Raw genomic sequence first — 23,513 nt, forward strand, 5'->3', positions numbered from 1 at the left:
GCCCTTCAAGTATTAAGTCTATTTTGTGGTTTATGTTAGTTAAAAGCAACAAATAATTACAAGTTTGCTCCTTTTACATTGGGTTAATAAAAACCAATGTCTCTAACGGAGAGTAAAAATGTCTTTGAAATTTTCCAACTGGGCTCTATCTGGAAGAGATAAAGGTTTTTCTTGCGCCATCCAAATTAAACAGCCTTACAAATCTGGAGTGCTACTTTCTGTTTAACTTCAGAGAAAGCTACAATAAATGGGTCCTTATACTATCTCAAAATATCTTACTTAAAAAAAGACATCAAACTAAACAGACTCCAAAAAAGGAGCTTCAAAAATAATTATGTTTAGATTCTCATACCGAATTTATCTTACACAGTAGAAAAACATTCCAGATAATATCTTTGTTTTCTGCGGACTATTACATAAAATACTTTTAAAGGTCAATAGACTGGAGTACTACTTGGCCAGTCTGCCAAACTACAGTGTACAGTATATGCTATGACATTCTAAGGAATCCAATCTGCTTTCAGCAAAATGGAGGTACACTCCTGCATACATTTTCTAAGGATAAAAGAGTGCTGTGAATTAATGCACATAAGACCCAGAGGTTGCAGTCAAGAAAATGCCAACAATATCATCATAGCAGAGAGTAATGATTGTCTTCACCACTTATCCCAGTGAAAAAATCTGTAAACTGACTTTTTTTTACGTTAACAAGCAGGGCGTAATGGATCATTTCTGGTAGAAGAAGAATAAAACAACTGTACAACGGCAGCTGACTCCCAGTGAAAAGCAGAAGGTCGACCAATGAAAATGAAAGGGACTGTAGTTGGAAAAGAAAATAACAATAGCAAGAGAGATCCAAACAATTATCTATGCCCATACAAGCCCAGTAATCCAAATCATGGACGTGCAAAGCAATGATGTGTGTCCCTAACTCTTTCAGAGCCTAAAACAGGACTCGTTAAATTCAAGGGTATTTCTTGTGGGCAACAGAAGCGGCATTCTTTGGAGGGACCTTACTTTCCATACACGTTTTTAATGCTATGATTGCTCATTAGAATTCCTCACTTGATAGGAATGTAAGAAATGAGGTAATTTTGCAAAGAATGGGAGTGAACAGTGAAAAGCTTCCTTTCCCTCATTTGCATTTGCCTATAACTGCAGTAGGTTCTGTATTGAGAAATGAGAGATGCGGGATGGATGTGTACAAAGACACTGTTTAATCTTGTGGCACATACTGTTCTGGACCAGACTGCCGTTTTCACTACAGTGAGCCCGGTGGAGTCTGTTCTGGGAGATTTTGCTGAAGGAGATGGATAACAATTGAGGAATAAATGAGGTAGGACCAGCCAAATTGCCCATGTTTTGGGATCTTTTTAACTTGAATGGGTTCCGATTATAAAGCAAAAAAGCATTTCCAAAATATAAAGAAAACGTCAACAGTACAGTACATGTCTGAGTTAAAGCTATTTTCTGAAACTGCTGAAAACCTATGCCAGTCATCACTGGGAAAGATTTTGTGTTTAATTTTTTAACCTCCCACCCCTACTCAACTGACAGAAATTCAAATGTGGGAAATGTAGTATTGCTTTCTGAAGTGTTGCTAAGGAGTGCCAAGGATCACAGCCTTACAGCAACATTGTTTTCCGACCTCCTGGTGAGCATATTTTATACATATCATCTGATAAGATTTTATAACAGAACATTAACATACTGATTTATTTTTCTCACCATAATCTCTCGGGCTTATTTTCTTAGCAAAAAAACAAAACAAACACATATAACACGACCAAGTGGATGTTAACAACTGATGCGCAAAACAAATGTTAACACAGTCACATTGCTTCAGAAAATCTTCAAAATGTGATGTTATTTTTTTTCACATTTGGAAATTGTGATACCTTTTTTATTATTATACTCACTCAACTTGGAATGGGCATATCTTGATTAATTTAGCTTGTCATTACACGTCCTGTACCAGCCCAAGGGGATCAATGGCTGTGAAGGCACTCCATCAAAATGTCAATCTTTACACTATATAACAGGACAGTACTGATGGAGAAACAAAATGTCCCCAACAGCCAACACTACAAGCTCACATTCACATACAGTGCCTTTGAAAGTATTCACTCCCCTTCCACTGAAGTCCCATTGGGCTGAATCACAAAAAAATGTATAGGATTCTAAAGGTAAAATTAGTTTAAAATAATAATAGAATAGAAAAGAGAAAAATCAAAAAGTAAAATATATTATTTGCACAAGTCTTTAACCCCTTTGCCAAGGTTCATTTGCAAAAATTACTTTTAACAAGTCTCAGTTACTTGACTGACCTCTCTGTACAATAGTAGTTCACATGATGTCGGGCTACATACAACTATCAAGCAAAGATTCAATCATGAAGACCAAGGAGTTTTATACAATCCACCTATTTTAGTTCTGGATTTTCCTTTCCTGTTTTTGATGACATTCAGATTCTTTCACTCATGAAAATTTTCAGTTTGAGCATCCAGGTTTTGAGAAAAAACATTAATTTTAATAAAATGTCTTCATCTGCAGTTTAACAACATGGGACACATGGAATGGTGAATACTTTTGTAAGGCATCACAAGCCCAGGAGTGTGCAGCAGCACAACAATCTTAGAATAACCTGTCCAGCTCATGCCGAGCCAAATTCAGCAAAGCTCAGTCAATTTTGTACTGTTGTCATTAGACACGAGTCATAGCTGTCAAACAACAAAAGCTCAAACTAGAACAGAGAATCAGCCCAACAGTCAATTTCTGTTCTAACTTAAGAATTCATCTACCCAAACTGTTGCATCATGGGACTGTGTGGGCTTAATTTGTAAGACAGACATACTCAAAGGATGTTCAAAAGACTGAAAGTGAGCCAAAAGATAGGAACATTTGACAGGGATGAGAAAAGTATCTGTTTTAATTTAAAAAGAAATAAAAATGTATGAGACAGACGAAAGCTAAATAATGACAGTGATAACTCGTCTTTAAAATGTTTTCTTGTAAAAAATTTAGAATACTTTGTAATGGCCATCAATGTAGGCCAGTCAATTTTTATTTAAAGCATGGAGAAAGAGAAGGACACCACAAACATTCCTCCAAAACATGTGCCTTTGTCAAACCATCCACTCTCACACCGTGATTAAAACTCACATTAAGCTGGGCTTTCATGCCAGCTGGAAGACAGACATAAATAACCCTTATTGCCAGTATAACACACTATCAGGGGAACAGTAAGAGGGGTCCCATCTGACTTCAGCCCTCATAACCATAGTGGCACCAGGCCAATTGTGTGCCACCTCTCCCCACAATAGCAGAGCCTGGATCTAACCACAACCTCCACTTCACGGCCCATTCGTAACTCAGGACAAAATCTTTTACCTTCTGAGATTTTTCAAAACCATGATGGGCTATCACCTTTCAAAATTCAAGGCTGAAATTTTCACAATGACCTCAAACTCCCAGTCTGCGAATGTTCAAAGCTTTAAACACGGAGACACACTGCCACACATTAACGTGGTTGAGAACTACTAATTGACGTGCTGGAGGAAAACTATCTCTTCCTGAGTATTAACATATTGCTAATCGCTGGAGGTGAGACAAAGCCTAAATAATGGTCTCACCAAAGATGGGCATGAATTCTCCTGGCCTTAAATTAGCAATTTACAGGACCTTTAGCTACAAAACTCAACAACAATCCTGGTTTACAGTACTTGACTTCTTTGGCTAATGCTATTTGGTTGGGGTTGCTAGGATACACAGCTGTTGCGATGCATGAAGTACCACATTGAGAGGAATGGCTTATACCAGTAGCTGCACGTATACTGTAGCTTTTGACTGTTTACAAGCTGAACTGTTAAATTCCTGTGGAAAAAACGTACTTAACATTCATAAATTTAAAAATTAGTATCATGGTGTCAAGGTGTTTAAAAATAAAAAAATGGAAGTAATATTAGTGATTTAACATCTTTTGAAAAGCATGTAACCATGTAATGCACATATATGCATGAGCTAAATAAGCATTTAGATTATGGTTCACACATATATTTGCATTATATTGTTTATTTAGAAGCAATAACTAAAATAAATAATTTTCTGTTAAGTACTATTTATCAAATTACATACATGAATACCAAAATGATTAAATTACTTAAATGAAAACATGCTTCAAACAATGACTAGCCTTTCAATTGATGAACAGTCTATTCTTAGATTTGTTCTGTGAACACATGATACATCTATGGTAGTCGGGTTTCTTGTCAAAAAAACAAGGTATCTCAAAGAACGCTTGCAGGTGTGTGCATGACATTTTTGAAATAAAGTGTTTAAAGTTTCATTTTTTCACAAAATTGTACCTTTCTTTTATTGTTACAAAATGCATGATAAAATGTTACTACTTTTAAAATAATATTACATAAACGCCCATTACATAAAACCCCAATACCTAGTTTCTACACATTTTGGACTGATTACTTTTCCTATACCGGTACTCCAGTTATCTTTCTTATTTTCTATATAATTTCAAAATTAATGCCCCGATTTTGCCAGTTCTCAACACGATTTTCAGACCAAAACGTACAACATTACATTCCACATATCTGGAAAAGTGTGAAATAAAAAAGGAAGTACTTACTACAAATCTACTGTTCACTTTTTCTAAAATGCGTTTTTCGTTTAATGCCATTGCTTCACCTTTTCTCTTCTTTACTCTTTTCTTTTCCAGCTTTTTACAGGCGTACATTTTACCAGTGGCTCGGACTTGGCAAGCACAAACCTGGAAAACAGGGAAAAGAGATGAACAAATACCTCATTGCAAGAGGTAAGACACTGTAATCACAATGACGAAAGGAATGTAGGAGAAAGTGTCATAATACGAGCTGCTCTAACACCAATCCTACGGAAGCTTATTAGCGCCGCGGAGAAAAAAAAACTTGTTTATACGAGAAAATTATTCGTTTAAATACAACAGTTAATTTGTGAACAATGTTGCCTACTATATACATTATTTGTATTGCAGTGTACTGTATATCCAATAATATTGTCCCGTGCAAAGTAGCATTGACTTTAACAGTAGAATATCGTCACACTAGTCTTTTTGAAAAAAATAAATAAAGGAGAACGTGTTCTGTTTTTTGTATACATGAAGTAACACACCGTGTCAGTAAACAAGTTTTTTTTCTATGTGGCGATCATAAACTTCCGTACAATCCATTTTTTAAATGTAGATTTTTTCCTACGAACATACAGTAGACGCAAAATAAAGTGTCAGTTGATTAATGCTATAAATTGCTCTAATACAACACTTTTGTAAGTCCAGTAACAGTTAAAACTTAAATGCTTAAATAAAATGCACCAATTAGGGGGAGGCATGCAAAACATTCGTGTGAAATGTAATATAATATTTGTGTTTAGAGAAACCGCTAGACACCTTACTCACCTCTCCAAATCCACCCTTTCCCAGGACTCTGTAATGTCTGAAGGTATTTTTGGTTACAGGTTGCCTGTTTGAAAATACATATGAGGAACATAACTATTGTGAATAACAGTTCCCACTGAGTGAAATAAGCAAAAATCAAAGACAAAGTTGTGACATTACACACACATTTTATATGTAGAGGGGAATTATTTTTTTCATCCCCAAATTCCCTTGCTTGCATCTGTTGCTTTTAGGCAAATCATATTTCAAAACTGTGTCATAAAATGTTTGCCATGGCACACATGAGTGTCAGAAACTCCTGGCTTCTAATCAAAAGAAGACCAATGCAGATGTCTAAGTATGTTGTGATTTGGAAATGTCCAGAGTTCTAAAGGACAGGACTCATAAGCATATTTCCACTGTGGTCTGAGGGCAGGTTTCTGGAAGTGAAAGACTTTAACTGAACTAACCCAAAGTATATCTAGTGTGTTTTTTTTAACTGTGTTAGCCACTGGCTTTGGAATCTATAGCCTGTAAAAAAGCTAAATGTATGTTAGGACAAAACTGTTTCAAGTACAAATGAAGAAAGAAAAAAGTAACATTAAAACAACATATAGATGCATAAATCTTATTTTAAGCAGACAAACCAAAATAAAAAGTTACTTAAAAAAATGTATTTACATGGGACTATAAAGTGAGAATTAATTTAATTTATATCTTTAAAGCACTTTAAAGCATTTGAAATGGCTTGAATTGCCTTATAAAAATATTTATGACTGTATTTAAAAACAGCCCTGTTTGGAGTGAAACCATGTTTTCCACAAAGTTAACAATCCCACAGTTATGGAATATTTTCATGATCTACAGAGGTTATTCAAAATGCATCAAAAGTAGTTGCTAGAATATACTAAATAATACAGAGCCAAATCTGAGAGTTCAATTAATTTGAACAAATACTGATTTACACAATTTACAGATCTTCCTCCATTGCCATACTGCTACTTTCTGCTTTAGACTTCAACAGAAACACAGTGAGAAGTAAACTGAAGAAAAAGCCTCCAAAATTAAAATAAACCGACATGACAAGACAACTGTTCCATGGACCTGGTACTGGCTGCAATGTAAAGAAAATGCTCATTGAGTATAACCTGAATAAAGCTTAGAAGATTCTTCTAGGACTGATCAGAAGAAATGTATGATTTAAATTCAGGCAGGGGTGCACAAAAACATCCTTAATGTAGAAAGTTATATCTAGACTGACTTGGATGTAATTTGCTGCATCACAGTTGTTTCTTGCCACATGTTCAAAGGTGTATTATTGCGATATTTCACTCTTTAAGTACTTACCTCTCCAACCACTTCCATTGTACGAAACGTGAAAAATACATGCTATCTTGAAATTGAGAAAAGGGGGCTCCACTGAGATATTCGTGAACAATTCTGGAAAAACAAAGCAACACAAACAAGAGAGTTAAATAAATAAATTCAAATGAAGTGCAGCGCAGACTATAAGATGTCACACTTACACTATAGTTACAAATAGAGTGTTATTAAACTAGAGGAATATCGGGAATAAGCCGAGCGTATCAACCAATAATTAAAATAAAATAAGCATAACCCTCAACTTGCAAAGATTTTGCCAAGAATATACCCCAGTGGTTGGTGTAATTAGAGGCACCTGAATTCTCTGGCACAGCTTTGGTGAAAAGAGTAATAATTCAGACACACAAATATCTGTTAACAATGATAGTACACAGAGCAAACTACAAACAACATAAACATAAAACTCACAAGTTGAACTACAGTATGTACAAATTTACTAACAAGGCATCCCAGAGGCCTATGTCATGGCCTCCCATAAAAACCCCAGACTGCTACCGAGTATTTAACTCTTATGTAAGGTGTACAGAGGACAAAAGAAGAGAAAGCTGCCTTCTAAACTAAACAGAATATGATGTAGGGTTAAATCTCTATATATACATCCAGATGCTACAAAGTGAATGGGAGACCTATCTCCCTATTCTAAAAATGTATCTGCGAACCAGGAGAGTCTGTTTTTAACAGAGGGATTCTCTAAACAGGAAATCAGAGTTTCCAGAAACTCAGAACAGAATGGCAAGCCCTCTTAATAAGGTTCAAATACGTGAATCTTGTCATTCTGGATGTGTCCTCAAGTGTTTCTCTCTCTTATCATCCCCCTCCTTGTTTCTCTGTACCTGGCTCTTTTTTGCTGTGTTCCTAGATTGTTGACAACATTCTTAATCATTTATCAAGAACTTAATTCTTCCTGGCCAAATTTTCCATTGGTCTTTACCAGTCTTGGCCTCCCAATAATCCCCATCTATGAAGTGGCTTCATCACTCTGCTCTCCTCCCCACTGACAGCTGATGTGTGGTGAGCGTTCTGGCGCACTATAGCTGCCGTCGCATCATCCAGGTGGATGCTGCACATTGGTGGTGGTGAAGGGGAGTCCCTATTACCTATAAAGCACTTTGAGGGGATGTCCAGAAAAGTGCTGTATAAGTATAAGGAATTATTATTATTATTATTATTATTATTATTATTATTATTATTATTATTATTATTATTATTATTATTAATTAACTAAGATAAACAAAGGTAGACTTTACTATTGCTCAGATCACTGAATTTCACACCCCAACATCCCAGCAAACACCTCCTTGCTTTGAAGGTGTTACCCATTGTTATCTAGATTCTTAAGGAAACTTCAATGGTCACAATACCTGCAACACCATAATGGTTTAAATTTCAGGAAGGCAAGAGAAATCTTATGTAATCTTAGGAAACCACTATTTCCTATAGACGAACGACAGCACACTAGTGCAAAGATAATGAGGTATAGCAAGTAAGGTGGCATAGCAGAAGATGTAAATCAAAATTAAAAATGATTGCTGTATAAAGTAAGTTTTCAGCTGAATGTGGGATAGCAAATTTCTGTAAGATGCAAATTCAGAATCACAGTAGTTCTGACATCACAAGCCTGAAAAAACACTGTCTGATGAAAACTGCCAGTCTGAGAATGCAAAAGATTGCAAAAACCACAATCACACAGGAAACCGGAGTGTGTGTTGTAAAAGGGCACATCATTAAAAATGCAATATTCACAAGTGCTTTTAAAAATCAGGCTATAATAAAGTTTTGCAAAGTCTTTGATTAGAGAACTATTGAATCCATTACTTTAAAGATCCATTCAACAATTCATAAAGGAAGTGCATGGATGCACACCCACAAAAGAACAAGCCACCATTTTTTGTCTCAAACATTGTTTTATTCATCCTGTCCTGTCTCTTTGTTGCAAACGTTACAGAAACCAGCTCATCTAAAAAAAAAAGGCAGAGAAGCTGTAAATAACTAGATATTTTTTTCACATAATTTAAGGAAATTAAAAACTCTAAATGTCTGAATAATGAGCCTGATGCTGACAATCTGGTGACTTCCTAACGAAGAAACAGTGGTGTTAAATAGCTAATTTAAAAAATAAATAAATTCCTCTATTAATGTTAATGTATATCAGTTTGCTGGGGTTTTCCACCTTTTTAAACAAGTTTTCTCTCAGTGGTAAACAAGAGAAAGATGTTAACTGTAAAGATCTTTGTATTTTATACTTTTTTGTTCAGATAGTGCACAGGAAGAAAGTACAAACTCCAATGTACAAACTCTACACATATCTCTTAATCTGTATCAAGCAGTACCAAACCTGAATTTACTAGTCTTTTATTTGACATTTTATGCCTATGCTATGAATATAGCTTTTTAAATGGTCAGAAAAGGATTTGTCTTTGGCCTTCAACAGGTACTTTAACAGATATCTAATTCTGAGGGAGTCAAAAACATTGTATAATCACTGTGTTGCATTTTTTGCAAACTAGTAAAAGCTTCATGAAAAACAAGTACAGCTTTGGTTAAAAATACATTGAAAACTGGGAGCTCTTGAGGTTAGTATTTTGCTTTTGAACTACGTTTAAAAAAAAATTAAACAATCTCCCTTCTGGTAGCTCTAAAACCTGTCAGAACCACAGAAGGGATTTGATTGCAAATATGACGCAAACAGCAAATAGGAAACAGCCAGTCTCCTCACCACTAGGGTGGAATCGGCAGAGCTTGTATCCTGTAGTGCCAGGGAAGCAATTAGAAGATAACTTGAAAGTCCTGGTTCTTACTTGGAGGCACTACAGTACAGAGATGTCAGGAACATTTATTCCTCTTCCAGTTCTCCGTTTCAGATGCTAATCTTGAGACTTCTGACAGAGCTATCAGAGGGCGTGCCCAGCTGCATGAGCTATCCGATGCTAGGATACACAGGAAGGGATAAGCCACTCCACCTCTCTACTTACCAACAACACATTTCCTCACCCCTCACAACATCCAGGAGAACAGACTTGTAAATGTACCCTCACACCAGCGTCAGATGTTGGAGACAGCTGACTGCTTCATATTTTTTGGACAGTATGTTTGCATAATAGCACGTGAATATCATCCTTTATAGGAATGCTTTGTCCCAAACAGGTCTTGTAATGATTTTAAAACCCAGGTTTGTATATCTACTATACTATTAACTACGCCATTTATTTGAGAAGTTATCCATTTCACACCTCACACTAACATCATGCCACAACAGCATCAGATTCGGTGGGAAATGCAAACCTGCCAACCACACTTCTGAGTGAAGATCCAAATTATGTTCACTTAGTTCTTCAGAAGCTTCAGGCTAATTGAATTAAAATATTTAAGTAGCACATACACTCACAGCTTCATTAGCAAATGTAAGCTAAATCAATCATGGAATGCTGCAATCTGGATTCATTTGAAGACACTGAATTGTGCAAACTGTACTTTTACCTAAATGGTCTGGGATTCCTCCAATGCAGTTCGAGAATATTCTCGCCTGGAATGGTATATTTAAAAACAGAGAAGGTATTTCTTCAAAGCTGAGAGGCTAATGCACAAATGGCAACGTACTTCGGAGTACATCACACATACTGTATATGCTGGCAGACGTACACTATATTGGTCACATTTCAACATTCAAAATAATTAGACATATGTAAAGAGCAGCATAAATGTACTATTCACATAATTCTGAAATGACCCCAATACAGCAAAGAAAAAATAAGCATAGGTTTTCCATCCATTTTCCAACCATTTTATCTGACACAGGGTCATGTGGGAGCCACAGCATACCCTGGCAAGCAACGGGCACAAGATAGCACACACCCTGGACTGGATGCCAGTCCATCGCAGGGCAGACACACAAAGTAAGACATACCCACACTCACACCATGGCCAATTTTCCCCAGTGTCAACCCAGGACCCCAGAACAGCAATGTAAACCACTGCACAACCATACCTTGCAACAAGGGTAACGCTAGGTATTAATGAATTAAATTAAATGTATTTTTGCATTGGCAAACGCACTGACCTGCTCTGTCAATTCAAAACTGTATACTTAGTATGATCCTAATGCAATTAAAATGTTTTTGTAAATATATTGATAATTAAGCAGGAACTGTAACAGTATAAATATGTGATTGTAAATAAGTAACAGCATCCCTACATGGTGCCTTAAAACACATATCTTTCCACACAGGAAAAAAATGCCTTTCCACAGGAAAATACACACAATGGTTTACCATTTCAGTACGATCATTAATGACAGATGCCAGAGCTGAGTAGCTACAAATACATTTCAAATAGTTTTTGCGTAACTGCTAAGAAAGCCTTTCTTTAAAACATTCATTTTGATATAATCTGAGAAATGACAGGGCAAAAGCAGAGTGCTTGTGCTTTGGAAAAAATTGTCTAAAGAGGTTTATGAGGTTTTTTTGCAACATACAAATGTACATAACCAAAGTAAGGGGGTGATATATCCTAGTACTTTGATTTCATGCTAATGCTGTGAACTTGCTTTATACTGTATGTTTATTTATCCTGTGAAATCACGTGGAAGCCTGTTTATTCTGCAGGGTTTTTAAAAGTATTAAAAGCACAAATGAGCTACATCTGTCTGTTCACAAATAAGAGCAGATATACAGTGACTGCTGTAAACTTTGTGGATGTGATGCTAAGCAACCTACTGTTTACAGTAGTGAAAAAACACTGAAAGGAATCACCTTCTCCATTCATTTCAGTTCTTCATTTGAGGGGATAAGAAGGCCCATTTCATGTTTAGGTAAAGTTTACATTAACAAAATATTTCATAATATCCTTGTTTCACAATACTTGACCTTTTGCAGCCACGCCTTTTGGCAAGCGGAATTCCAGAATCTCCAATAGAATGTAAAAGCACTGTGTAGTTTTTTCAAGTACAACAGCGAGCACATGAGAAATGTTACAGGCTCTTTGTGCAATCGAACAGATTCAAGGTACGACAGTGAAGAGTGAGGGCATTCTTTAACAGAAGCCCCCTCCCCCACACTGCTCGGAAGCAACACACACGCATTGTTGGGTTCATGGAACATCGCAAAACCTTCAGGCTGTGGGGTCAGCCAGCTCCCAGAGAACATTGGCAAAAGGCTGGAGAAACATTATGTAAGTATTATGAAGAGATGGGAGCACAAGAAGAAATAAAAAGTCATACAATATGTCTTTTGTTCTAAAAAAGGTCAAGACATTGACTTAGTTTCATCCCAGCTGGAACTGGTCCCCAATGTAATTTTGGCTATTGACCATAACTTTTGTTAAAACCCCTTTATTTTCTTTAAATCCCAGGGATTGTTTAAGAAGCTATAATACAGGTACACACTGCATGTCATCTGCTCTAGTAGTAAGTAAAATGCTACTGTAACCTGTACTGTAACTGTGGATTTCATTCATACAGCTTCCATCCAGGTTTACCACAAGTATATTGAAGCCATGGTTAAAATTGGAGCATCTACTTCCCTATCATATCATGAAAAGGCAATTACTTGGTTATTTGTCACTTACATTTTACAAGGATTTACAACAAGGATTTAGTGTGGTGCCCATGCACATGAAAAGGGTGTTGGGAGTACTTTATGGGGCAAAACAAAAGCACACACAATACAGTCAAATCTAAATAATATTAAGCAGAAATAAAGATAGCGATTAAAACACAAACACATAGAAAAAGGAAAAGGGGCAGACACTTACTAAACAGAAGGTCTTTAGATTTGCCCCAAGATGCTTGTAGCAATAAGAAAGTACTAAAAGATATGTCTCAGCAGAGCAATAAAGCCCTGCTTTAGTGCATAAGGTGTAATGAGAGAGAGTGAGTATTGGGAGGATTTGGTAGGTAGGGCTTTAAAAGTTAAGGTTAAAATTCTGAAGCAATCCTTCAAAGAGATTCTCTTCAGAGCACCCGTCATCAATTTATTAAAATCGTTAAGAATAAATACTACAGATTCATTGATATCCAGTTTTAAGTTTTGATAGAACATGGTCTTGTTGACTAATTGATTCATGTTATTTCAATAGCCTAAGACCGAATCAGATTTCAGTCGTTTGCATTGACTTTTATACTAGTACCGAAAATATTTACATCTATTGCAGTTCAGTGGTTGCAAAGCATAACAGTGTTAAAAATAATAATACAACAAAACATCTCATTTTAAACCTGAAAATATGTTGCTTTCAATGATGAAATGCATCTTGATTTTCATTTAATTTCAAACTCATTGCACACTTTGCAAAAACTTTAAGTACTTTAAGAATGAATTCAAAGCATAGCCGCATTTATGTGTGCAGTTGATCGCTTTGTGGTATTTTAGCATTGACAGTATTCAGAAGGATCAGGATTATCAGAAGTGTTTCACTCTGCTTCCTTCCACGCTGAAGTCTAGATTGGAGAGTGAAAGCCTTTTCAACCTGGCTTTTCTCCCCCAGCTCTCAATCAGCCCAGGGGCTTGGTCAGTTGCACCCTGAGCCAGTCCTATCTTGCCTTCTACCTCATGTGAAATCCCGCCAATTACTCAATCAGCCCAGGTGTGTCTCATTTCACCTGGCTTTTCTCCTCAAAAGGAAACCACCTCACTGTCCTGTGAAGCAGACGTGTGAAGAGAGGCAACTGGGTCGCTACGAGCAACATCAGAATGTAGCTTTAGGTTCAACTGCACATGGTGCGCAAGATCTTCATACGTCTTCACTTCCCACTCCACCCCACAGAGGATGCTCCAGGCAAAGGAAGACAAGAGTTCGTAGAGCTATGGGGTCACTGCAGAGATGTAGCTCACAGACAAAGCAAGAGGAGAAGCACTGTGAACACGATATCACTGAGGACACTGGACAGGACACGGAGACTAAGCAGCCGAGACTCTATTGCATTGCCATAGACACGGTTCATAGGCAGAAGGCTGTACAGTTTGGTTAGAGCAACAGCAAACTATTTGGTGCATTTGCAGTGTTGGACCTGGAGGGACAGACTTTTCGGGATGTCTCAAAAGTGACACCTATCTTGGACTCGACCAGCATCGAAATTGTTGAAACTGAGTACAGTGTTGCGCACTCATCCATACACAAATGAAGATAAACCAAGAAAATGGACCATCAAAAGACTTGGGAAAACATTCCAAAAGTGGCATGAGGCAACACCGGGTGTTCTGACCTCTCTAAAACATGGTTTAAATTTTGGCGCCTCAACTATAATGTGTAAGAACTCATTTTCCATCCATCACTTCCGTAACCACTTTCATCCACTTCAGGGTTTGCAGGTGAGCCAGAGACTATCCCAGCAAGCAATAGGCATAAGGTGGAGAAGGCCTTGGATGGGAAGCCACTCCACTGCAGGGTGCACATTGACACAAACACTCACACACTCACACCAGAGTCAATTCTGCAAGAAGCCACTGAACCTACCATTATGTCTTTGGACTTTGGGAGGAAACCAGAGCACCTGGAGGAAACCCGCATGAACACAGGGAGAACACACTGTGCAGGCCAGACTCTCACACACAACCGGCACAGCACACACCATACATGCAAAGCCCATTTGACACAGCTTGCCTTTGAGAGAGACTTTCTGGAATGAAGAACATTCCGGAATGAGTGGAAGGATAATCTGCTGAGAAGATTTAATTCAGATGTAAAACCCCACCTTCGGCTGTACTGAAGCAGTTAGGACGAGTTACGTTTTTTTATATTCTTCTGCTTCTTTGTACCCACTGTGGTGCAACATCTGCTGGTGGAAATGTGCCACAAATCTCAGTAATGTGTCCTGTTGCACATACTTTCACAGCATGAGCTGATATTTAAGACACGGAGAGTGTTTGTTTTTCATCTAAGGCATTGGAGATTTTGTAGTTGTTGTAAATAGGCTCATTTATTAGGCATTATATGATCCCACAGTAAGACATATGTGTAGCTAAATCCATTTATCGTTGCTAAAAAACTGATATGTCCGTCATGAACAACAGTCTTCCCCATGACTCAAATGCCGGCTTGATATATAGGTTCTATCACCAGGCCTGTGTAGCATCGTTGGCAAGAGATGTTTACTTTGGCTGGAAGATTATGAAGTTACAGACTATTTATGAGAGAGACTTTAATTCCTGGAGTCCTGAAGTAGGAAGTAAAAATACATGTTAATTTCCTCAATTACGTTTTCAATAAAAGCATTTAAAATGAGTGTCTCTCCAAAAACAGACAGCATACCAATGCTATCCAACACAGTAAAGGGCATAAGAAGACTGGACAAAAATAACAAGCCATCCAGCTTATCATCCCCTAAACCATGTAAACACCAGAATTAAAACTTACATTTCTGCACTCCTGATCTTACTATGGCTGTTCCTACTGTAGCTATTTGCTGTTTAAACAGGGTCTGATGTTTAAAACATTTGACTATGTCACTGAAATGATTTACATTTCACACTGTTTACGCTGATGTTCTGTTGCGATAGGTATATTTTTTCAGGATGTTTGCATGTGTTTGTAGTCAGGACCAGATGTCAATAGTGGAACTTTTCTTAAGGCTGTTAAACAGTGCTTTCCCAGCATTTCACTTTACATATTCAATTGTAACTCGCCTACAAGTACATAATATTTGCATTCCACCCATTAGCTCTCACATTAAACAACAAAATATACCTTCTATTTTAATAATCATTTATTTCAAAATGCTACATTTTACCGGCCATTAGAGAAATACTAATTTGTGAAATCATGACAGTGAAACCATATTATAATATGTTCATTGCAGAATACCTCTTTATACACCATTTACCTAGTTTTCTTTGAGAAATGTTTTGGAATAAGATGTCATGAAAATTTGTTTTGTAATAGGCTCTCAAGCAGTTTCTTTACCTGCACAACGACAAAAACACTAAAAACTAAAAATGCACTTGGTGGCATAGACATTTGATAAGAGCATTTTATGCTACTGGCATAGAAAATGAAAAGAGGCCTTGAGTAATTACAGTTCAGTACCTGAAATGATTTATTGTAGTCATTAAAGTAGGTCCTGGCTTACTGGGATACCCATATTCATCCTCCTCAAGGAACTTTTGAGGATTTCTCAAGAAAACCTCCACCATAATTGTTGTGGAGCTTCACTGACATACAATAAGTTTACTTAGCAAAATTAACTCAGCCAGCATAAGGACTGTTTCACCTCAGTACATACAATGAAGAATTGTTCAGGGTTTGCTAAACAGACTAGTGAAAGCAAACTGTTGAGAAACTCAACATGTTGAAATGGAAAAAACAAACTGACACAATATAAATTACAGACAGCTCACAAGAAGAATGGGATATTGGGTTTCAAAACAGAGCTTGAAGTGACAGCTGAACAGAAGAACTGTGGGACAAGAAAAGAGCATGCAATGAGGGCTATATTTGCGTCACTGTGTTTGCTTTGCATGTAAAATTAAAACAGCTCAGGGCTGCCAAGATGTGGTCAGGGTATCACTTGCATTTTCCCCAATGATCATTTCAGTGCAAACGTATGCAGAGCATGTCCAATGTACACAAACGAGTGAGGACGAATGGATTCAATTCATTGCAGAGACAATGTCCAAGCAAACCTGAAACACGAAGAGCAAGTTGAATCCAATGATACACAACCACACAAGAGAATCTTACAGGCAGTCAGGCAAACCTGACAAGTCTCTGAGCTACCTGCCAGTCTGTAGGGCACAGCAAAATGCAACACAGATGTGACAAGTGTAAGAGCTCATAAAGGTCCAGGTCAGCACAAATCATGAGAAACTGCCAGCACACAGCAACGCTGAAAGCTCAAGAAGTATATACTCCAGTATCTATGATATTCAGGTCTACACTATTCCATGAGCTACTGTAGACAATGTCTGTTGTCGTGGAATCGGTAAACAAAAGAGAGTCTACTGATATGTCTTGGGAAAAAAAAGGAAAACTGGCCCATGTTTGTGTAAGGAAAAACAAATGCCAACATTAGTTGTAACACTAAGTACAGGCCTTTGTTAAATAATTTATGAATGCTTATATAATCCAGATCAACACAGTGTGTACCAGAACTAAGAAGGAATACCGTACACTGCAAATTTATTGTGAGAACAGTGCTCCTTTGCTAGTTTTGCTGAAAACCGTTTGAAGAAGGTGGTTTTAGATTTCAGACTTGGGGATATTGTTGTGCGAGTGGGAGGAGAAAAGAAAGTTCAAAGCCAAGGTCAAACAGAGTGCACTGTGGGAGCCTCAGGTGCATTCACCCCTCGGCTGGCTTTTGACCTTTGCCTACATTCCTTCCCTCCTGCAATGCTTGACTGCCCTCATTGCCGTCATACCATCTGTCCTTCTGACCTCACAGATGTGCAAAAATAGATGCTCGTAGACGGCGAGTACAGAAAACAGCTCTAGCAAGTAGGCTTGGTGCCTAAGATGAAACAGAGCATGTCAAGAGATGACGTCTCACATGTTATATCTAAAAAAAAAAAGAAGATGCATGCACCAGCAGGAAAGAGGCTTACAGTCTGCAAACCCACACTGAACACAGCCTTCACAGGGTGATCTAGCTCTGCATGGTGCGCGATGGAGGTTCCTAAAACAATAATTTCTGAGTATTCCTGAAAAAAAGCTCATTAACAACAACTATTGTGCAGGGCAGTAATGGATCTTCTATATTCTACAAGAAACAGCCCTTTTGTTATACAAAATTTCAAGGCGACATTTGAAGCCTGTCTAGTCCTCTGTTACAAAAAAGCTTTAGCATACCATTTTTGTTTCATAGTGAAACACCAAAACAGGAACACACACACATGCACAAACAGTGCAGTATTTGCACCAGTTTTTTGAGGAAATTAAACTCAAGAGGCACAAAACCAATAGCGAAATGTCAACAGGTGAAGCAGGAATTACACCAACACTGGTTCTGGCATCATCTGTGTTGTCTGCATCAGCATTTCATTATCAATCCCATATGCAAATGCAGTAACCCCAGTCATCGAGCTCAGCCTAAGGCCCTTAACTCCTCATTGACAAAGTGAGGAAGTCAACTTTTCATGAACACTTCCCAGCTCCCTTCCTTAACAACAAAACAGTGATATTTTTGTTTTTAGATTCAGTGTATGTCAAAAGGCACTAGCTAGTTTAGTGTTTACAATGGAAAAACAGATTAACTGAAAACAACATAAATACTGCACATTGTATACTATCACTGTGGCGTTAAAGATGTGAAAAGAACTGCTGTCTAGCCTTTGCTGTTAGTTGTTTGCTCTTCTTTAAACAGCACAGCTTTGACTAATTAAACATACCAATATTTACATTACTGTAGTCAAGTTCGCCAGCAGCCATATCACCCTGCGACTCACAACTGGCAACCCACTGAAGCTCAGCAGGTGTGAGCCTGGTCAGTACCTGGATGGGAGACCTCCTGGGAAAAACTAAGGTTGCTGCTGAATGAGGTGTTTGAGGGGTCAGTAGGGGGTGCTCACCCTACGGTCTGTGTGGGTCCTAATGCCCCAGCATAGTGACAGGGACACTATACTGTAAAAAGTCATTAAAAACCCCAGGGCATTTCTTGAAAATAGTAGGAGTTTTACCCCAGTGTCTTGGCCAAGTTTCCCATTGGCCTTTACCAATCATCCTTTAATAATCCCCATCTGTGGATTGACTTAATCACTCTGTTCTCCTCCCCACTGATAGCTGATGTGTAGTGAGCATTCTGGCACACTGTGGCTGCCATGGCATCATGCAGGCGGGGCCGGGACTGCACATTGGTAGTGGTGGTGGAGCCACCGCATTACCTGTAAAGTGCTTTGAGTGAAGTGTCCAGAAAAGCCCTATATAATCGCAAGGTATTATTATTATTGTTGTTATTTTAGGGATCCTTAAAAATAAACTGTTGCTGTTGTTGCTTTCTGTGTAAGTTTGTGTAGAATTAAAAAAACACTGTTGATATCCTACTGTTAAACCATACTGTATTATTGTACTGGCTGATGTAATAAAATAAAGATCTTTAGCATTTTGATACTACAGGATTCCTTAGTACTAAGGTTCGAGGTAGACTGCCCATTTCTGTTTATCAGATGTAGAGAAAAAATGAGTAGTTTTAGTCCCAGTGATAAATTTAGCAGCATTTACAACCTTCCAAACTCCTGAATGCAGAGGCACTGTCTAGCTGAGACAGTTTCAGTAATGAAACAGAAATATAATAGAGCACTGGACCATCAGCTTGCTGATTACAACACAATGTCACCTTCCAAGTAGCTTTGATACCTTCATAAAATCAGTCTAACGCACTTCTGTGGAAGCAGAGTGATTCTGAAGTGAAGTTACAAATTGAGGACTAAATGTGTCACACTCTTTGGCCTGTCAGGAACATACAGCACAGTGTGTACAATGCCTGTTGGAATCAGTGTTATGTGGACTATAGGCGGACGATTGTGAGGTGATATGGATTGTAATGAATGCCAGTGGGGATCAAATTAGCAGGGTGCTCCTTCTGTAGCTACACAGCAATTACTGGATGCCAGCAGGACTCTACTCTGTTTTCTGTCTCCTTCATAGCACTAAAACGGATGCACCAGTTTCAGTTCACAGAGTGAAAGAAACCAGCTGGCCAAGATGTCTTCTGTTCTAAAAGGTTAACACCCGAAAGCACTTGTTAGACATGAAATTAAGATTTGCTTTTGCAAATGAGGGAATAAATGGGAGCAAAAGATGTAAATGTATTAAAATAGCATAAATGTTTTTTTTTTAAGATTTGAACAGGACAAGAATATCTGAAAGGACAGGGAACCAACAAATACAGTATGTGAAGAAATACACACTAATAGTGGAACTATGTTTCACAGAAAGCTGAGGAAATAGAAAGTACAGAACTATTGAATTAATGAAATCTAACAACTGGGAATGTGGGGAAGAAATAAGATTTTATCCATAAGTATGCATTCTTATAATGCTGGCTGCTAAGAACTACAGTATGATTTGCACTATACAGCACACTATGCTGATATGAATGATCTTTTTTGTAGTTCTGCAATTGGGCTTTGCATAAAGGAGTCACCTATGTAAGTAACTCTGGACTGCCATAAAATATATTTGAACTTTTGTTCATCAGCTTATTTTCCCCTAAATTGTAACGCCAAGACTCAGCTCTGCTACCCTACCAACCGAGACTGCAGGCACAGGAAGACATTTCTTGGTTCAGGCCTGAACTTTTTTTTCTGGACCTAGCATGCTGTATGCTGCATGCATATTCTTATGCTGTCTGCAACAGCTTGCAAAAGGAAGTTACACTACAGAATGTCTGCAATGCACTAGTGTTAATGAAAGAACACTGTTCTCCCAAGGCTGGTGAACCCACATATGCAACGGTGATGAAAAAGGAAATAGCAAGTCTAAACTTGGGACGTGTATAAAGCGTCAGTGGCGGCTCTGTAGCTCTGAATGCAGCCAAAGCCTGGTCACACTTCCTGCACTACAGTACTGACACAGCTGAAAACATGCACGTCTGCACCCAAGGATACCGTTATCTCAACAGAAGTGAGGGCATTGTGTATGTGTCGGGTGATGGGGGGTTGGGGGAGATTTCTAAGGGAAATTTTCCAAAAAAGTGAGCTTTTCAGACAGGGATCTTACTCAGTTTCTCTATAGCCTCATGATCCAACCTTTACAATGCATTCTTACAGACAAGCAAAGAACTTTTATATTGTATCCTGAGCTCACACATGACTTCGACCAATCCATTAGTATCTAACCCATTATTTTTGTCCTACCTCAGAGAGAAGAGCAAACCTTGACACCTTTAACACAACTGGTTGACACAGAGGCCTAGAACTCGACAGCAAAAGCGCAACCTACCTAGTGCACTCTTTAAAGAGTTCTTTACAGGGACTCTGGTCCAGTTTCTCACGGCAATCTCGTACAACTTCCTGAGGTATTTCTGGTAAATGGGCTGCTGACTAAAAATACAGGAAAGAAAGAAAAAAAATAAGCTTGGTTCTCATTTATACTACAGATAACCCTTGAGTGCTGAAAGTACATCAGGGCTGACAAAAATACGGCCTGAACTTTTAATCTCTGACAGCCGGGGTATGAATCATTTCTCATGTTTCCAAAATCGGTTCAGTAGCCATGTCATTTCTCATTTTATTATCAGCAGTTTATTAAAACACCGCAGACTGACCAGCTTGAGGAAGCATTTTTTTAAAATCCAGAGATTTATGTTAGGGCGTTTGGAAAAAACTAAATGATGTCACAGGTCTGTTACAACCTTGTGCATCAAATTGTGTAGCGGCATTATTGAATTACTCATTTTTACATGATAGAGCCTATAGATAAACACACATAAATCATCTAATTTCATTAGTCTCGAGAAATGTACAGTACTCAAGTCAAATTAATAGTTTAATAAATGCATCCTGGGACAATTCCATGAAGGACAAACGTCAGCATTTCTGTGAATTTAGTCAAGTTTATCCTCAATATCTTAACAATTCACAGTTAACTGGTAGCATGTTGCAGGGCTAAGCTTTCTTCTGTTGCTTTACCGTGTAAAACAAAAGTGAAATAGTTCCCCAGAACCATCTTTGGTATTGTGATCGTCTGGGGTTTGCATACCAAAAAAGCAAAGCAATAGCGGTGCTTCAGTACCCATGCTTTCAGGTTAAGAAGGTTTATCAAAAATATTTGGAGAGTAAGAGCAAAGTCGTATTTACCCCATTATTAAAGTACGTGTCTAAAATATTCAACCCACAGTCTCTCCGCTTCTCATCTGGTGTCACTTCATACCCCACCTGTTGAAGACAGAAATCTCATGTTAACATCATTCTGAAAATAATCACAGCCCTGTGTTAATGGATTAATAGTGAGGTACAGTACATGCTCAACAGCCAGATCTTATACAACATACTGTGTGGTACTCCCATGGTCTCATTGTATAAGAAAGGCAGCTGAGAAATCATTTTTATATTTCCATAAAATATTAAGAAATGTGTCAATATTTGACACAGGCACTGTTTCTGTACTGTCAAAGCAGTCACTAGGTAGGAAAATAACTCTTGGAGCAATGTGAATTTAAAAAACAGGTAAGATTCCTATTTTGAGGCAGTTCATAGGGGAAAATGGAAAATAGGATACAACCAGAATAGAGAAACCAAGAAGCAGCTTTTTTACATTGACAGATAAAGGGTTTCTCTGGAATTTTGATCTTACTAATAACAATAAACTAGGCTGATTAATGACCCAGGTCAAAAGCGGAACGTTATCAAAACATTTGTGATTAAATTTATGGCAAAATTACAAAACACAATCCCAGACACAGCAAAAGCAAGGACTGTGGGAATATGATACAATTCACCACAAGAAAATGCGGGCGCAGAACACTGAATCCTCTTACTCCATTGGCTTTTGGAGTGAATAAATCTCAGATCATTAAGTTTCATCATAGATGAGGTGAATACTGAAAGACCATCAGCATGTCCTTTCATTGAAGAGCCCTTGATGACGGTACATTAAAATATAGCCACATTTAGCAAAACAACTGCATGCCAGTTTTAAGTGCTGTTTGAACTGTAATATTCCAAATAAATGGTCAAAAATAAGTAATATAAAATGAGCTTTCCTCTTTATGTGTGATAATATAAACTGTGTGCAACAAGACACAGCTTGTTTATTCTTTAGATCAGCTACATCTTTTGGTAAATCGGTTTCCTCACAGAACTATTCAAATAATCAGTTACAGAAAAACATACGAAATCTCATTTTCACCACACAGGTTTCTTTAGTTTTGTGTTTTTTATGATTGAGTTTTTTATTTTTCAAACTATTACTAACAACACTTATAAAAGCTGACCAACGCTGTACAGCTTGAATGTGCTGAATAAAATATGCCTACGCTCCATGCCTTTCTGTGGCATGGTTCATGATGAAAGTCCAGGCCTGTGGCCCCAGGAGAGATTTATACTCAAGACATCCCAGGCCATACACAGCACCAGCCATCTACCAAGCTATTAACACAGCTATGTGATACAGGAAACATTTCAGTGAGGTCAAAGGAAAAACACTTACCACAGCGTCTAAGAACTCAATGCACCGTTTCAACTCTGGCCTGGTATCACAGAACTGTCGAAAGAGAAGTCTTCCAATCGGCTGCTTTTCACAAAGGCTGGAATAATCCCTCTCTGGAGATCGAAAGCAAAAGATAAAAACTAAGAACGAGAAATCATTAAACCTTGCAAAAACATATCACCTTCCAAAAACCTTGTAAAAACATAGCATCCAATCACATGAAAAAAGCATTCTTTAATTCTTTGTTGTCGTTATACTGTAGTTCTCTCCTGGGAAAAATATGTTTTTAAGCTCTTTTAACTAGTTATTTTCAATTCAACTTCTGAATGGGAGAGAGATAGCTTTCAAAACATGTAATTATTCATTTATTTTGCAAAAGAAGATTGATTAAGTATCAAAATCTACACTGGGTGTTTCCTTCAAACACGTCCCGAACATTAAATGAAAGAAAATTGAAAAACAGCATTTGACGCTGGTTTCTTCATCCATATTTGACATGGATTTCTTTTTCACTGTTTAAAGGGGGTTATTAGAAAAGTGGATTCTCACTTTTCTAAACTGTTATACTTCTGCAGGTTTCCTCATAGACAATTTACGAATATTTAACACTCCGAACCACTCTTCTCCAAGC

At 37.8% G+C, this 23,513-nt stretch overlaps 1 protein-coding gene across 1 annotated transcript in view; it reads right to left on the reverse strand.

The window, feature by feature from the left end:
• grk4 (G protein-coupled receptor kinase 4) overlaps positions 1-23,513 on the reverse strand; it is a 100,680-nt gene that overhangs the window by 19,789 nt on the left and 57,378 nt on the right. Inside the window, exons 3-8 of the mRNA XM_088629695.1 lie at positions 22,883-22,995; positions 21,532-21,609; positions 20,675-20,775; positions 6,773-6,865; positions 5,447-5,510; positions 4,643-4,783 (exon numbers count right to left, since the gene is read on the reverse strand). Coding sequence (XP_088485821.1) covers positions 4,643-4,783; positions 5,447-5,510; positions 6,773-6,865; positions 20,675-20,775; positions 21,532-21,609; positions 22,883-22,995 — 590 coding nt within the window. The remainder of the gene's footprint in view (positions 1-4,642; positions 4,784-5,446; positions 5,511-6,772; positions 6,866-20,674; positions 20,776-21,531; positions 21,610-22,882; positions 22,996-23,513) is intronic.

This window comes from Lepisosteus platostomus, chromosome 1 (genome assembly GCF_059453375.1).
Source record: "Lepisosteus platostomus isolate fLepPlt1 chromosome 1, fLepPlt1.hap1, whole genome shotgun sequence".
NCBI lineage: Eukaryota > Metazoa > Chordata > Actinopteri > Semionotiformes > Lepisosteidae > Lepisosteus > Lepisosteus platostomus.